Consider the following 17,510-nt stretch of genomic DNA (forward strand, 5'->3'; position numbering starts at 1 on the left):
GATCAAAATAGTCATCAAGAGTAATGGTCGATATGCCGGGTACATAATGTGTGCTAAATAATCAAACACTCCTTTTACAAACGGTAATGCCCGACTAGGCAATACCCTAAACCTTGCGTTGAGCTACCTTTACAAAATGTGAATTATGGTTTCGTGTATGTTATACCAGAGTCTACATCTCCGTGACAGCCTTGTGTGAAACTAACTATGAAGTCCATCGCACAAGGAACCAAAAGCTGGAATGGGCGGATTCCATGTTAGAATTGTGGTGACAATCTTGAAGCGGGTTTCATCCAATAGTTATGTATTTTGCTTTGAAACTAAGTTTGAACCTGGCCGCTGAATCCTAAACAAAATATGTGCTAATTTTCTGCAAATTTCCACACTTGCGGGTGGAATGTTGGATTTCATATTCAGTAAGTTTTTATGAAGAGCTTTAAATAGGACGAAACTTGAAACTTCTCCTCAAGATAATCATGGACCAGCGCTTTTCAACGACAAGGCTTGGGTTTTGCGAATTTTCTGTTAAATACGTCTTAAATATAGTTGAATTTTCCTTAACATCTTTGAAAATGAGTTCGAAGCCGATCGGATGTTGAAAAGAAAACGTTCAAAAAACTGTTTTCTACCAATATACCACAGTTTCGGGTGGAAAAATTACTGAGACACGTATTCATTAAATTCTTAAAAAGTTAAAAAACAAAATAAAACTTTGAAAAAAAAATGAATTGAATCGCATTTTCTTTTGGGTTGGCATCGCGTGTTAGCTCATTTCCAAAGATCTTTGTGAAATTCGGAAAATGGGGGTCAAAGGTTATATAGTCGAAGATTTTAGTTTTTTCCAGCCAAGTTCAAAATGAATTCTAAAACTCTGGTATCCAACTCATGTTCAACGATCTTTTGTAGAAATTCATTAAATACGACTTAACACTTTTTGCGAAATCAACAAACTTTTGGTTGGAAAATGCGGGCCAAAGGTTGTATGAAGGAATGTTTATTTTCCTGCTTCAAGATTCTTTCTAAGTGCGCAAAAACGATAATTCCATATTTTAGATCTTTATTCGAATCTCATTTTAAAATATCTATGTTAAATATACCTTTAGACGCAGAATAAAAGACAGGTGTAGATAATAATCGGGATGGGAAATAAATGTGTTAAGTTTATATCAAAACCAAAATTGAACCACGCAAAGGGCGGGAAATACTATTAGTGTATCTATACTTGTTGAGCATGTCCTAAAAAAGCAACCAAAAAAAGGAACAACAAATAATTCAATTTACTAAATACGGAAAAGCCGTGGTTGCAGGACTATTGACAAAACGACAAACGAAGCGTTCGGATTGGGAACGGATATATTAGGTTAACTGAACTGAAGCTGATGTGAAGCTGAACGCCAATTGAAGGTAGTGTCAATTTAATTTCTGGCATATTTGCACTCCGTATTATTAAGTAAACCGAATCGCCAAGCAGAATAGAAAAAAAAAACAAAAATACACAGAGACCAGAAAACTATATATGGATTCAGAAGGGCCAGCTTGCCTAATGCTCCTTTTACCACAGCACGCTTGGGTAATTTTTAGCTCACGGATTGGGCGGGGGGGAGTTTATCAAACATTAGTTTTGTCAGACGTTCTGTCGGGGTCCTATTTCAGACAATGATAACAAAGGAAGGTTAAGTACAATACCTTGAGCAAACATCCTCAACGATAAAGGGACACTTTCAACAGTCACAGGTTCAGCCTCGCTTGAGATGACAACTTGAAGTTAAGAACTTGGCGTTTTAAATGGGCAGAAGAACAGATGCATTAACTGAGTAATAATGCTAGATGGATATATTCACATTTGTGACATTCGAACCTAGCTTTGATTTTACTAAATAACATATAAGATATGAATATAGATCAATCTCTTAGTTAACCTAACTGCTGTCGAAACGAGTTGCCCATGATAAATCGCTAAAGACTATTCTATTCAAATGTGTGTAAATACCAGAGTCCAAGATTATATCACCAACAATGCTGTTTCTTTCAGTTTTAAGGGGATCTGTGTTACTTTGATGTATGCTCTAAAACGGGTTTTGATTGATTTATATTGATCTCAAGGAAACCGGACAAGTTATGGGCGAACACATTTAAAACTAAGTGTTATAACAAAGACAATATAAACACTAAGATGAGTAACGCAATACAACAAAATGCAACTATGCAGCTTGATTTTTGGAAAATTGAGATTTAAATCGAAATCAGTATCATTGCGCTCTCTCAACTGAAAGAGCAAAAAACTATAAATAGAACGTACTCTCAGCTTCGGCTCTATGAGGTCCGAACGAATCGCCGCTGAGCGCTATCGACCGGCTTTGCGGAGGGCAGGCTGGCGACTAATTTCATTGCTCGTGTCCGCATTAGCAAGCCGCGACTTCGGCATTCGTTCGTCTGGCTTTTGGAGAGCGAAGAGCCAGTCGGCTGGCGTGTCGTGTGAACTGGGAAAAGCCAGATGAGAAGCCAGGCAAACTGTTTTGCCTGGCATTCAAATGTATGTATCTTGGTGTTTATATTGTCTTTGGTTATAATATGGATCTGTAATATTCATGCCAAACATGCCGAGAAAGAAACCCTTATTTGAAAATCGAGAAGGTTTCGTATAACGTAGCCTTTTTGCGTATGTTTTTTACTTTATATTATACTTTCATTTACTTATTTTATTCGACACATACTATTTAAATATATACAATTTGTTTAAATAATTGTATTTATATAGTATTACAATCATAATTTTTCTTATATGACGGAGGCATCGCCGACCCCATAGTTTATTTTAAATCCTTGGCCAGTATAAGCTTTGTCGATCTAGCTGCTTGTGTGTGTCCTTTTGTGTGTGTTGGAGACCTTTTTTGTTTTTGCTTCGAAAACTCGCATTTACCCTAAACTACCATTTTCCATAAATATTTAACTTTCATACCGTAAACGGAGAAGGTATTTAAAAATTAATTTTTCAAAAGGCAGAGCAGGGGCAAGAAGAACCGAACCACAAACGTTCGCGGGACTGCCTAGCTTTAAGCATCTGCATAAAATCGATAATCACTTTGGACTCGGTGCAACCGACTGCCGAATACTCTATTCACAATCTAATAACAGCTTAAATCGATCGGGAAATCTAATTAGAGCTGTGGGAGATATAGGTTTAGGATTGTGGCCATCTTTTGAGGTGGCCATTTCGTGACTCTCTCGTGTTTTGCATGTACTTTAACTTGGAATGCAAATTTTGAACAGCCGATATACAATTTTTCGATTCTTTTGAATCTGCACCTAAATATGGAACTAAAATGTATTTATGTTCCAAGGCCCAAGGGTTGATATTAAAATAAGTTATTTTCTTGCTGTCTGTTCCTGTATATTGAATTACGCCAACCTAGATATTAAGCTCTTCTAATTTTCGAGATGTTCTTGAAATGTCTCAAAAGCGGTATTTATCGCCACTTTGGAAACAGGGAAACACCATAAATTCGAGAAAAATGATTCAACTTGTTCTGAGAATATATATGAAATTACAAATCGCTGAGTCGATGGAGTCAAGAATATATCTATATGCTTTGTGAAATCGGAGATGCCTATTTTTGTCTGTTATTAAATATTATTATAATGTTCCTTTTTATACACTGAACCCATTGAAAATGAGTAAAAACTGTGTTATGTATTTGTGCAAATGTATGTAACAGGCAGAAGGAAGCACCTCCGACCCCATAAAGTATATATATTCTTGATCAGCATTAACAGCCGAGTCGATCTAGCCATGTCCGTCTGTCCGTATGTATGAACGCAAGGATCTAAGAACCTATAAGAGCTAGAAACTTGAAACTTAGCTGAAGGTCCTCCTAGTCCCCGCGCAGATCGAGTTTGTTTCCGATATTCGATAACTTGCCCCGTTTCCTAGTTATCGATAAAAATCGATATCGACAACAGGATTGTTTTTTGAGCAATTTCGGCAAATAATAAGAGCTGAAATCACCAAACTTGACATGTAGCTTCTAGAATAGTATATATAAATCAAGTATCTTTCATTTTATACCTATCGCCTGTTGGAAGAAAAGGGTTCAGGGTATCCCCTAGTCGGAAGCTCCCGACTAGAACCTCTTACTTGCTACTCCATTGAAACGTATAAAAACTGTATGTATGCTTCTGGCGACATTTTGCCAAAGTAGTTGCTATCGAATAAGTTCAATACAAACTTGTGAGACCCTTTTCTTCACTTGAAGGCCGAACACTCGGATTGCGAACCCAATCTTAGTGCTCGCTAACGTCTCAAACGGAACCTCGTTCTTTGTTATTAGCTAGAATAAACTTAATTTTAATAGAGTTTTATGTTTGTGTGTTGAGAAATAACATTTAGCAATGTATCAAATACTTATGCATAGATAATCCATGTAATTATGTGTTTAACTAAATCGATTTTGCCCGTAAACAGATTACAGAAAAGCTAAAAGGAATTCAAAGTTTAAAAAAGAAAAAAAACCAAGGAAAAACATCCCGTAGCGATTGCTTCACATTTTTTTTATTTTTGGTGCATTAAAAATATTTCAATTGAAATCTCTTTAATCAACGTCTAGAGCGCAGTGCAACACCCCCAAAGTATGGAACGCATTTTGCTCCACCCTCTTGGGCCGTATCTGATGTCGGCAGCTATCGGTTCGCTGTGCTTTGGTGGTAGAACTTTCAGGCTTTCTCGTTGTACACACAAACACGGACTCTCTCTCTCTCTCACTCTCTCGCTCTCTTTCTAACTAACGTATGTAAACATAATCAACGGACTTACATCCACTACACACACACACACACACACACACACACACACACACACACACACATAGAGAGAGACCCTTTCCAGGAAGCAATCTAAAAAGCGCGCCGACTACCACAACTACAAATCCTAAACAGGAGCAACAAGCAACAACCCCCCAAAAGTGCCGAGTGCTCAATTCCTGATGTGCCTTTTTAATGAGAGACCAAAAAACAACCCCCAAATCTTCCGCTGCAGTTCACTTTTAGACAATGGCGTCCAATTTCAATCTTACAGCATCGTCTAAATAAATTCATTTTCTCTGATGAGTCCCATTTCCTTGCCTCGATTTAAAAATACAAAAAAAAAACAAATAATTGTACCTGGTGGATTGACCTTAAGAATATATTTAATGCGCTGAGCCCACAAGAAAAGTAGCTTATATGTAAAAACTTAAAACTTTTTAGGAAGGGAAATTAAATTTGAAAATCCTTTATGAAAATGCTTTATACTAATATTCGGTATTCATTTCGGGTTTATTTATGAGAGGACACATAAGAATTTAACTTTAGCTTATAATACCATGATCGAGAACGTAGATTTAATTGATTCTTCCGTTTGATGTTGATCAAGATTGGAGTTATGTATAGCTTAAAGATGCCTCAAAGATGTAAATGTGTGTCTGTGACTCAAGTTACATTCTGTATGTAACAAGCAGAATGTGTATATATAGAATCTATATGTACTAGCGAGTAAAATTCGCATTTATCATATCCGAAGGGAACATTTGAATTTGATTTTAAAGCCGAACGTGTGTTAACCAATAAACTCTCATAGAATCATTAATCGGCATTTTAACAAAGTCTCAAATGGAATTTGGAAAATCGTTGAAACACGTATTTCTTAAGTTCTTTTGTAGGGCCTTGAATGTAATTTTTAGGCCAATCGGACGAAACTTAAAGCTGCCCTCAAAAAATCTTTTCGCCCACCAAATCGTTGACCTCCATTTCCACTAAGGAGGAATGGATTTCTCGCAAACTGTGAAACACGCCTCAAATGAATTTGAAAAAAGATCTTTGAAAATTAGTTTGAGACCGATCGAATGAATGGCAAACAAAAATTTTCATAAAAACGATTTTCTCGATTTTTCCACGCATGCTGTGTGGAATTTCCCGAAACCACCTTTTAACTGCAGTGAAAATTTAAATTTAATTTGAATATCGATTTTTAAAAGTTGATCCAGAATATTTCTACTACAAAATCCTCAGTAATATAGTTTGGCAGGTGCTTTGATTTATTGTTGAATAGCTTCTGTCGTCTTTGTTGTTCGATCTTCATGAAATTTGAAGGGCATTCAAATGATATTCGAATGTGTGTGCATAGGCCGAATCACGAGGAGGTAGCTCCAAAAGGCTCTAGCTTGTCGGGAGGTATCCAAAAAATTATCTTTTCGATTAGTACACACTATAGTACACCCTATTTTATCTGTAATACACCCCATTTTATCCATTTTCAGTGGATACAGATTATAGGGCAAAACAACCACATTGCAAATGACGCAAAAAAAAAACAAAAAAAAGAAAGAAACGGCAAACAGACGTTGAATCAACACACATGCGTTTATCGGCAGCTCCATGGGCGGTGGCGGTGGGTGGGTGAGGCAGAGGGAGGGATGGAGGGGGGTACAGAGGTACCGTCGAGAAGGAGGGTGGCGGGGGGGACGGGGCGCTTGAAACAGTGGGAAAGCCGCGCGGCGTTGGCGGCACTTTTTATATTCGTTTAGCGGCGGCAACATCAAAGGCATATTTTCGGTTTCGCTGACTCGCTTGCTTTGTAGCCGCTGCTGCTTGTTATTATTATTATTGTTGTTGTTGTTTTTGTTGTTTTCGTTTTCGTTGTTGTTGTTTGCATGTTGTTATTGTAGTTTTTTATTCATCAAGCCACAACAAGTACGACGGCGACAACAACATCAGTGATAATGCGAAGCAAACTTACAAATATGCATACATGTATGTAGGTATGTGTGTGTGTGTATGTGTGTATGTATGTATACGAGCACACGAGTGTGTTGAACGTACACATGGGTAGCGCGGGTGTGTGTGTGTGTGTGTGGTAAGGCAATGGTTTTTATGTGTGCTCGCATATGTTTTATAATTATGGAGCGTTGAATAAAATATAAAAAGTTTCAAGAACTCAAAGCTACAGATTACAAAATCTTTTTTAATTCCTATGTGTATATATGTAAAAATATATATATATTTGATCGTACTCGATTTATGTGCGATTGCGACAGACTAATAGAACACCTATTAGTTTTTTTTTTTAACTTTTAACATGGTTCGTTCAAATATTATATCCGACTCCATTTGTCCATATGTTGAAAATGCCTTGAAATTTGAAACATACGTACATATATTCTCCCATACCATACGCAAAACGAGTTTGTTAGTTTCTGTCACGCTTTCATCCCATTTGCCAGATATCGATAAAAATTGAGTTTGGGATTTGATTTTAAAAGCATTTTTGGAAAACTATAAAATCTAGACACTATAAGAGAAATATTTCACTTTCTCCGCTTGTTCCCGCCAAAATAATTATTTTTAAAGCCAGAGCCGTATTCATTTATTCGCAGTTGACGTTTTGAGAATAAACAAATATTCTATAGTACAATAAGATCTACTGTTAAAAATTTCATCAAGATCGGTTAAGAAACACAAAAGTTATTAAAGAATGTGTGTTTTGGCTGCGCACATGGTTGAGGCAGCTAGCGCAAATTGCAAGAATTTCTGTATACGTGTACGCACACACACATTCAGGCGCTCCTCCCGACTAGAGTCTCTTACTTGTTTTAAATGAAAATTTGATTATGTTTTTAGACGAAAAGCTATTAGACTACATTTTTATGCCTGCATCAAATAATAACAATAATAATATGTTATCAGTTGTTACACACATATATGTTGTTTTATTGTTTTTTTTTTTGGGGAGGTAATAGACTTTTTTGATAACCAAATAATCAAGCAGCTGCTGTGATGTAATGGGTCGCCTGTCGGCTGTTTACCAGTTGTCCGCTTCCCTGTTGGAGTCCCACTCACTCTTTATTTGCTTTTTGCCGCATTGCTCCTGTTGGGAGGTTAACGTAGGCGCACGAAGGTCAACGAAAGTTCAACGACCTTTCGTCTCTGTATGAATAGTAATTCTGACGCAATGTTCTGCAAATGTATGAGTACAAGGAGTTAAATCGTTCTTGTTAGAGATGCTGAGATGATGAGGAATGTTTATTGTCTCTCGATTCTACTTCTTTATGAATCCACGTGCATTTTCAGATTGGATAAATTCTGATTGTTTTTTAAGAGGTTTCTCTTTTCGCATAGGTATTTGGTTTGTTGAAATCTAGTTGTGTTTAAGACCTGAAATTTTCATAATCCTGTATTTGGCAATGGATACAGGTTATATCCTATCTGGACACTTTGTCTAGCGCCTTTTTATACTCTTGTAGAGGATATTGTAATTTTGTCATGAAATGTGTAACTCGTAGAAGGAAACATCTCCAACACCAAAAGGTATATATATATATATTCTAGATCAAATCTCTCTCTGGATCTCTCAGTTTTAAAGCTACAACTTTATCAAAATATATCTCAGCCAAATTTGCATTCATTGTGAAACTATGCTTCTCGTATATATACAGAACCTAATCAGCATCAGTGCACTATATCACAATGCTGCCATAGGAACGATCGGATGAAAAGTTGGTTCTTATATGGCAAAATATTCGGTTTTCTAAGAAATGATCAACAAACTCGGCATTTACGTTCTTCTTGTTCTTTGTATTGTTTGTATTTGTATTTATCTAATTTTTTTTGTAATTACAACGCTTTGAATAGATCGAATTCCATCTAATTACATTGTTATTTATTTCTAGGCAAATAAAATTGGATTACCTCCCTTCTTCTGTCACAACGGAGATCCACTTTCAACACCACCGCCTGCACATTGTGGAATACCTCCCTATCAGCTGGATCCTAAAGCAATAGGTAAGTCAACATAATATGTGGTTAATTTTTGAAATGTACGCTCTGGATACCCTGTACCCATTTAAAGACTGATTAGGGTATTAAAAAGTAAAGTAAAAATCCCAGACACTATTAAATAAACATATTCGTGACGAGAACTCGCCCTCTTTGTCCACAAAGAGCACACAAGATATTTTAAAGGAAGAATGAAGGGTAGATATATAAGTGTGTGTTCCTGTACGAAATATTTTAATTTCTAAAAAAGTAATATGATATAGTAGTAAGATATGGCTTATATTTGGCAGATATGCCAATTCAGTTTTCAACTGAATCGAGCCTCGTTTGTGCTCAAGGGTGCAGGGTATAATAAGTATCCTTGCCGCACTAAGACCGAAAAGCATTTAAGTTTGAAGACTCTGACATTAATCCAATTGAACGCTTTTCGCCTATTAAAATGCAAATGTAGTCGAAGTCGTGAATCCAAAATGACATGAATATGATAATCACTTGGCAATTGTGTGGAAAATTGCAATCATTGTCTCAAGTATTTTCTTAAATAGCTGGAATGGAATATACAATTTTTTTTTGAAATAAATAAATTGTATATATTATTTTATATGTATATCGAAGTATTTTCTTAAGTAGCTAGAATGAAATATATATATTTTTTTTTAATAAATAAATTGTATATATTATTTTATATGCATATCGATTTTTACGAAGTTTTAAGGACTTAAGCATGGCATTAAAATGTGACCATATATACCCGGGCGTACTTCATTTCTGTTAAGAGTTTAATGAGCTTTCATGTTATATATAAATATAACTTATTGCTGGGGTCATATTGGAATCCTTTTCTGTGTTTACAACATCATTGATTTATTTCACGAATTGATTGCAGCAGAATGATTCTAATTAAGCCACAACTTGTGGCATCATCTTTTTATGCCCTGAAATCACTGAGATCGGTTAGAAAAGGGTATAAAGAATTTTACGAAAGAAAGAGCAATTTGAAATATACATATATTCTACATATACCATACGTAGCACGCTAAACATTTATTTTGATGCTGCGTTTAAAAAGCATTAATCAAATATAATAAGAGCTAGATACACCAACCTTGGCTAGCGGATATTACCCGTCCTTGCCCGTGTCAAGTTTTGTGCTAGAAGTTTACGATATTACTTATTCAATCAGTTCCCGTCCGTGTCAAATGTTAACGTTTTATGAATCGTATTATTATTATTTTGTCGTGAAATGTTTAACGCATAGAAGGAGATATCTCCGACCGGATAAGGTATATATATTCTTGATCAGTATCAACAGCCGAGTCGATATAGCCATGTCCGTCTGTCCGTCTCTCTGTTTCTATGCGAACTAGTCTCGGAGCCGGCTGGATCGGACTACTATATCATTCTTGTATGAAAAACTTTTCTGTTTATCTAGATATCTTGACCAAACTCTGCATTTATTAGTTTTACCATGCTCCATCCATTTATGCAAAATCTTATTTACATCGGACTACTATATCATATAGCTGCCATAGGAATGATCGGTCGAAAAGTAGGTTCTTGTATGAAAAACTTTTCTGTTTATCTAGATATCATGACCAAACTCTGCATTTATTAGTTGTAGTTTGTTTCCTACATTTATGCAAAATCTTATTTACATCGGACTACTTAATCATATAGCTTCCATAGAAACGATCGGTCAAAAGTTAAATTGTATGAAAACTTTCTTGTTGTTCAAGATGTCTCAACCATACGACTATTTTCCCTGTGCTTGGTTGGGTCCCTGAAAAGGTTGGGCCTGCAAGGGTATTAAATCTTCGACGAGCCGAAGATAGCTCTTCTTTCTCGTTAAGTAGTGAAAATAAGTTTGAGGTCGATCGGACGAGGAAGCTTGGATTCTGCGTGTGAAACACGTCTCAAATCAATTTTCATAAATAGCTTTGGATATTAATTTAAAGCAATGAGGAATGAATTTTCCGGAAAGAAAAATAAGAACGCCTCAGATGAATTTTCGGAAAGATATTTGAGAATAAGCTCAAAGCCGTCCGAATGTTAAGCAAAAAACTTTCATACGAACGTTTTTCACAGCCTCGGGTGGAATTTCCCAAGAAGCTAGAAGCTAGAAACTTGAACTCAGGGATTTATTTCTGAGTAAGACATAGTTTTAAAATTTGTTTAGCGAAAATATACTCCTAAACAAAACTTGGTACGTAGACTGCGGATGAAAGATCGAGAATTATATTGGTTGAGCCCACAAATAGAAAGCATATTGCGATTCCCTGTAAACATAGTTTAAAAGCGACTTTTTGGGACCAAACTCTTGATGTTGGCAACCCAATTGTCTTTAAGTCATTTTGAAGTTGAAAGCATCCTTGATAGCATACCGCTCGAGCGTGTTAATAGTACTTCTAATGAAGTTAATGATCTAGGTGTCATCCTTGATCATAAACTTAAATTCGACTCTCTTGTTAATACCGTGGTCAATCAGGCCAGAATAGTTATGGGTTTCATCAAGCGATGGTCGAAGGAGTTTGACGTGTACGGATCACGACAAAAACACTTTATATATCTTTGGTCGTACCTATTCTTGAGTATGCCTCATTTATCTGGCCACCACAATATGCTACCAATCAGGACAGAATTGAATCCTTTCAGAAACAATTCTTGTTGTTTGCCCTTCGTGGTTTAAATTGGGATCCTCGTGTGCGGTCATCCGTCATACTCCAGCAGATTTCTGATGTTTAACCTTCCTTCTTTGATTAATCGTAGAACCATGCTGGGTGTAATATTTATTCATAAATTAATTACTGGTGAGATCGACTCTTCTGTGTTGACTAGCCAATTAAATTTCCCATTCCTACTAAACTTACACGTAATTTTGTACCTCTATCGCCTCAATTTTGCTCAACTAATTATGCCTTGATGACTATAACAAGCATTACAGAGTATTCTGCTCGGATGCTTCTCTTCCTCGTATAAAGTCTTCTATTCTAAACTATTTAGCAAGTAGATAGTTTTTATTTTTATTTGTAATTGTATTTGTACACACGGTCGGTTGGGCGGGAGGTGGGATGCAGTACGTTGCATCGGGATTCGCGTTAAAAGAAAAACATCCTAATTCATTGTTACTCATTATTATGCATGTAGTTTATCAGTCATGGTTGAATGCGATAAGCCTCCCAAATGTGTAAACAAGCAATAAAAAAGCGTCCAAGTCGAGAATGTCTGACTAGAAAATACCCTGTTCGGTAGGGATTAAATTCCGTAAATGTGTCAAAAGTTAAGGGTATTCCGCTAATAATTTTTTTGTGTGTTAGCAAGTCTCACAGTCATTTATCGAGTCGAGTTAATTTCTTCTCCTAATCTAGGATATAACATATTTGATTTTTGGACCTGGAGAGCGTCCGCCCGTTCTCTTCAGCCTGTTACATAAATTTGCACAAGTTCATTATGCCCTTTGCCTATCGAGTTTTATTGAACAAAGGGCATATAACAATTAGTGGATCAGAGTCCGAAACCGAAACAACCGAGCAACAGCCGAGCAACAGCGGAGTAACCCAACCGCAAGCTATTGACTTTCTCACCCTTCACCTCAAAAGCGAAATTCAAACAAATTATGAAATAATAATTGCACATGATGCGATGATTTTTTTGGTCGTGTCGAGTCGTGTGTATGCTCGATTACAGCATCCATTCTTTCTGCCAAATTTCCCTCATCGTTTCATCCAGTGTGTTTCTGCTCGAAGAGGGCTTCGCGGTGGTTGGCCGCTTAAGGAGGGCTCTGCTAATGGTCGACTGGTCGGATCTAATGGGAACCAGCAGCGTAAATAAAAGGCATGCACTTAAGAGCTGCTTGCGGATTACATGGCATTATGATCCTTAACAATGGTGCCATACTAATAATTGAATAACACAATCAAATCCCAGCTAGCCTGCCTGCCTGCCTGCCTGCCAGCCTTCCATCCTGCCTGCCTCACTGAGTCTCGCTCCTGATCAACTTCAGATGGGGTAGCTACCAAATAATGAAAACCGCTTTCTATAAAAGTGATGTTATGTAAAGCGGCGGGTAATTTATTATTATGTTTATTTCTGAGCTCTTCTCCGTAAGCACAAGTTTTAATTGCAATAAGTTTACACAAAATCGGATCTTAATTTTTACAGCTGTATAATATAAATCTCCAAAAATAAATCATACAAAATTCCGAATATGCGGCTACTACAATTACGCTTCTGTATATATCTATATTCGATCAGGAATAGAGGTCATTATGAGGTCGAAGATGACTTCCTTCCAAGAGGCATATATCATTTTGTACTATTACCTACAATGCCATCTTCAAATGTGAAAAATAGTTAAAAATTCGAGATATAAGCTAAATAACTGGATGGAAATCGATTTTAAACGATTTTTAGAAAATGGCGAACGTTCGCTTGATCAAAATTTAAGGTATACCTGTCTAATTTGGTGCCTCCGGATATTGCAGTCTTAGTGGTCGGATATATTTCTATATATTCTCTATGTGCATACAAATAAGTACATATCTCCTTTATACATTTGCCCTGTTTTTTTATTATTCATTTATTTTTATACCCTGAACCCATTGAAAATGGGTAAAAGGGGTATTATGTATTTGTGCAAATGTATGTAACAGGCAGAAGGAAGCATCTCCCACCCCATAAAGTATATATATTCTTGATCAGCATCAATAGCCATGTCCGTCTGTCTGTCCGTCCGTCCGTATGTATGAACGCAAGGATCTCAAAACCTATAAGTCCTATCTTACATTTTATACCTATCGCCACCTCCCCGCTACCACCATAAAGCTATAAATCAAGTTAATTATCCAACTTGTATTGCCCTTCAATTCAAGCCACAATTTATATGCAATTGAATTTTTGAGAATACACAAATATTCTTTATTCTATTCTACAATAAGATGTACTGTCGAAAATTTCATTAAGATCGTTAAGATCTAACAAAAGTTATATGTGCGCACGTGTTAGCAGCATAGCTGCTGCGCAAATTCCAAGAATTTCTGTATACAAGTACGATACACATTCATACGCGTCTGCTTTGAATTCTATCAACAGCATTGCAAGGCGATTGTATTGTTTTCTGTGCTGCTATTTTAATTGGTTTTTTTCTCATTAAAGCTCAATTATTGGTGTGGCCCTTGAGTAGAGGCAGCGGCAAGTGGTGCGGTTAGTTGCGATTTCGAACCCTGCCAAGGGAACAATTTTTATTTTATATTTTCATTTTTCTGCATTTGGTGTTGGAAGAAGAGGGTTCAGGGTATCCCCTAGTCGGGAGCTCCCGACTAGAACCTCTTACTTGTTTTATAATGATTTTCAGGTCGATGATAAAAGTTAATTGATAAAATTGAAATTTATTATTATTATTATTATTATTATATTCTTAACTTTAATAAACTATATATAAATTAATTTTCATTTAATAATTAATTTTAAATTTTTTAATTTTTATTTTTATTGAAAGTTGCATTTAATATTAATTTTATTTATCGATGGAAAACGAGAACAGAAGCTTGCACGGGTGAATGTTATAGTTTCTTCAGATTTGATTTTTGGTTATTATGCATTTATAACAAGTAAGATTGCTGCTGTCGGGAGTGCCCGACTAAGAGATACCCTGTACCTTCTTCTACCAACACCAAATACAGCTGCGCATGTATGCTCTGGCATTACAAAAAAAAAGTCGGAGTCGAACTTGCAACTCCCTCGCCTTATACCTCACAGCCGATCTTGATCAAATGTTCAGCAGTAAATCTTATTATGCGTTAGACTATTCGTATATTCTCAAGAAGAAAGAAGACAACAGCATTAACCTATACATCATTCCCTTAGTTATTCTTCGCTTGGTAGAGATCAGAAGGCACCGATCGATTCCAGCGCAAAAAAAACATGAGAGAATAAAAGAAGGGTGTAGATACTGGATATATGAATAATATTCTGTCAAATTTGGTGACTCTAGTCTATAAAAACCTTGAAGATTTGCTCAAACAGCAGGATTTCGATATCGATTTTAATGATTGCTCGAACCAGGCAAGCTATCAATTATCGATCGGCTAGATCGGCCCGGCTATTGATAATGAACAATAATTTATGTACTTTATGGGATCGTAAATACTTACTTCTGCCTGTTACATACATTTGCACAAATACATAATACCCCTTTTCACCCATTTTTAATGGGTGCAGGGTACAAAAATTAATGATATGTTTCGAACTTATTGTCAAAGTCCACTCCGTTGGATTGCAAATTAATACCCAAGTCTAAGGGGAGAGTTTTATTATCTTCCGTCCGATCAGCATCAATCTGCGCTTAGATAAAAAATAAATAGCCGTTTCGTCGATTTAATATTAGATTTTTCACACAGACGCTAAATGGATGGGAAAGGGATGTTAAGAGTTAAGATAACAACTTGGCCATGTAATACTCCCTACAATAATCTCTATATATAAAACTGTTTGTCCTGACTGACTGACTGACTGACTGACTGACTGACTGACTGACTGACTGACTGACTGACTGACTGACTGATTGGTGATCAACGCACAGCCCAAACCGTAAGAGCTAGGAAGCTGAAATTTTCACTGTAGCTACCTTATGTGATGTAGGTGCACGTTAAGACGGGGTTTCGGGAAATTCCACCCGCAAATGTGGAAGAATCGCGAAAAACGTTTGTATGTAACTTTTTTGTTTACCATCCGATCGGCCCCAAACTTATATTCAAAGATCTTTGTTCAAATTAATTTAAGGGGTGTTTCACACTTTTCGAAAAATACGTTCCTCCTTGGTGGAAATGGAGGTCAAAGATTTGGTGGGTGACGTTTCGCGCTCAAATTCATTTGCAGAGATCTATAAGAAATATCATTTGAGACGTGTTTCACACTTTTCGCAGAATCCAAACTTTTTCGGGTGGAATGCGACTCAAAGATTTTTTGTGCGAAGTTTTAAATTGTGTCCGATTTGCTTCAAACCTATTTTCAAAGCTCTACATAAGAATGTAATGAATACGTCTTTCAGCGATTTGGGAAATTCCACTCGCAACAGTGGTAAATTGGCGGAAAACGTTTGTATGAAAGTTATTTGTTTACCGTCCGATCAGTTTCAAAATCATTTCAAATTTTTTTGAGAACATTGATTTTATAACATACGTACCACGGGCAAGGCCGGGTTATACCCGCTAGTTATGTTATAATTGCCTTCGTCATTTTGGGCTTGCAAACTTTATGTGTTTGGTATAAGTGTAAATCTGATTCGAAACCTTTTTCAATACTCGTCGATATGCCAAAAAGCCAATTTTGTAAAAAATTGAGTAAAAAATAATTGATCTGCAATTGGTCGGGACTTTACTTCAAATTTGGAAGCACTCGTTTTATAGTCTAATTGCACTATGCTCAAGTAACGTGACATTTTCAAACTTCACATATTGGTGTTCCATTGGCAAGTGTTGTCGCTTGTCGTTAACATGTGACTTGCAAAAGTACCGTTCCTTTAAACAAACAGCTGATCGGTTTAATTTGTTTAACCTAAGCGTCACAAAGTTTTCCTTTCAAAAGTCAAATAATACGGCCCCGAAGTAGGTGCTTAAATGTTAAAAACTGTGGGATTACTACAATTTTAAAAATTTAATAATTTAAATCTAAATCAGCTGTTTTTGGTAATGATACTTTCATCCTTTTCATAACATCGATACGAATTTCGATAAATCATCGCAAAAAACACGAATTGTTCGGGGCGAATTCACACATTTCTTGAAAATGTCACATTTTTTAAAAAATGCTTTTTTTATGTGGACAGTGGAAATAGGCTATTAGTAATAATTGAGATCGTCGCGGCGGACGGGGACGGCTAGATCAAGAGGTCTATCCGGGATATCTTCTATTAAAATGTCACTTAATAGAAATGGATGGATGGGCAACTCATATCGGAGAAGCACGGCAGCATTGAGTAACAAGCTGGCCACACACATGAATGTATTTCAAAAGGAATACCAAATAGCGTAAACTGTATTTGGACATAATCTGTTTGTGTTACAATATAAACGCCTAATTGCTGGACTATTAGTATGTGCTGAAAAGGGGGCGTTTTTTCTATTCAATACCCGAATGTTGTGACCGCCCCCCTGCCAGCACGACACGGTACGGCACGGCACGGTAAGGTACGGCACGGTACGGCGGGGAACTCTAAAAAAAAGGACTACGCGCATGGCTCGTGGTGGCGGTTTGTTGCTAACAACCCTGGTGACCCTGAGTCCACAGTTCGTTCTGTTGTTCCACAGGATCGGAATCGGGATCGGGATTGGGATTGGAATCGGAATCGTCATCTCGGCACATGTCTCTTTAGATGCCCCGGTAATGATATGCGCAGCTTAAGTATTACTCACAGTACAAATGGCCGCATTGACAATAGAAAGGAAGGGGAAGGGGAATGGGAATGGGAACGGGTATGGGTCCGGCTTTCGTCATTTTAAAGCAATAAGCTTTAATACGACATTTGCAGTGACAGACGGGGTTGACACTGTGACGCTGGCGAATTGCTGAGGATTAAGTTACATCTACACTTACAGACTGTCGAATACCCTTTCTTTACTATTTGCAGTGTACAGTAATAGTAGAGTTAAAAGTTGCAATTAAATGACGTCCATTCACGCTGATAAAAGTTGCTAGACTATAGTAAAAGA

At 36.8% G+C, this 17,510-nt stretch overlaps 1 protein-coding gene across 3 annotated transcripts in view; it reads left to right on the plus strand.

Moving 5' to 3' along the window:
* The window catches only part of pan (pangolin), a 67,114-nt gene that overhangs the window by 19,153 nt on the left and 30,451 nt on the right, over positions 1 to 17,510 (plus strand). For all 3 annotated transcript variants that reach the window (XM_064681417.1, XM_064681420.1, XM_064681416.1), the window contains one exon: positions 8,700 to 8,811. In XM_064681417.1, the coding sequence (XP_064537487.1) occupies positions 8,700 to 8,811 (112 nt within the window). The remainder of the gene's footprint in view (positions 1 to 8,699; positions 8,812 to 17,510) is intronic.

The sequence above is a fragment of the Drosophila montana genome, unplaced genomic scaffold, assembly GCF_035044405.1.
Source record: "Drosophila montana isolate Dmon_TW-CO22-7 unplaced genomic scaffold, ASM3504440v1 contig_2397_1, whole genome shotgun sequence".
In the NCBI taxonomy this organism is placed as follows: domain Eukaryota; kingdom Metazoa; phylum Arthropoda; class Insecta; order Diptera; family Drosophilidae; genus Drosophila; species Drosophila montana.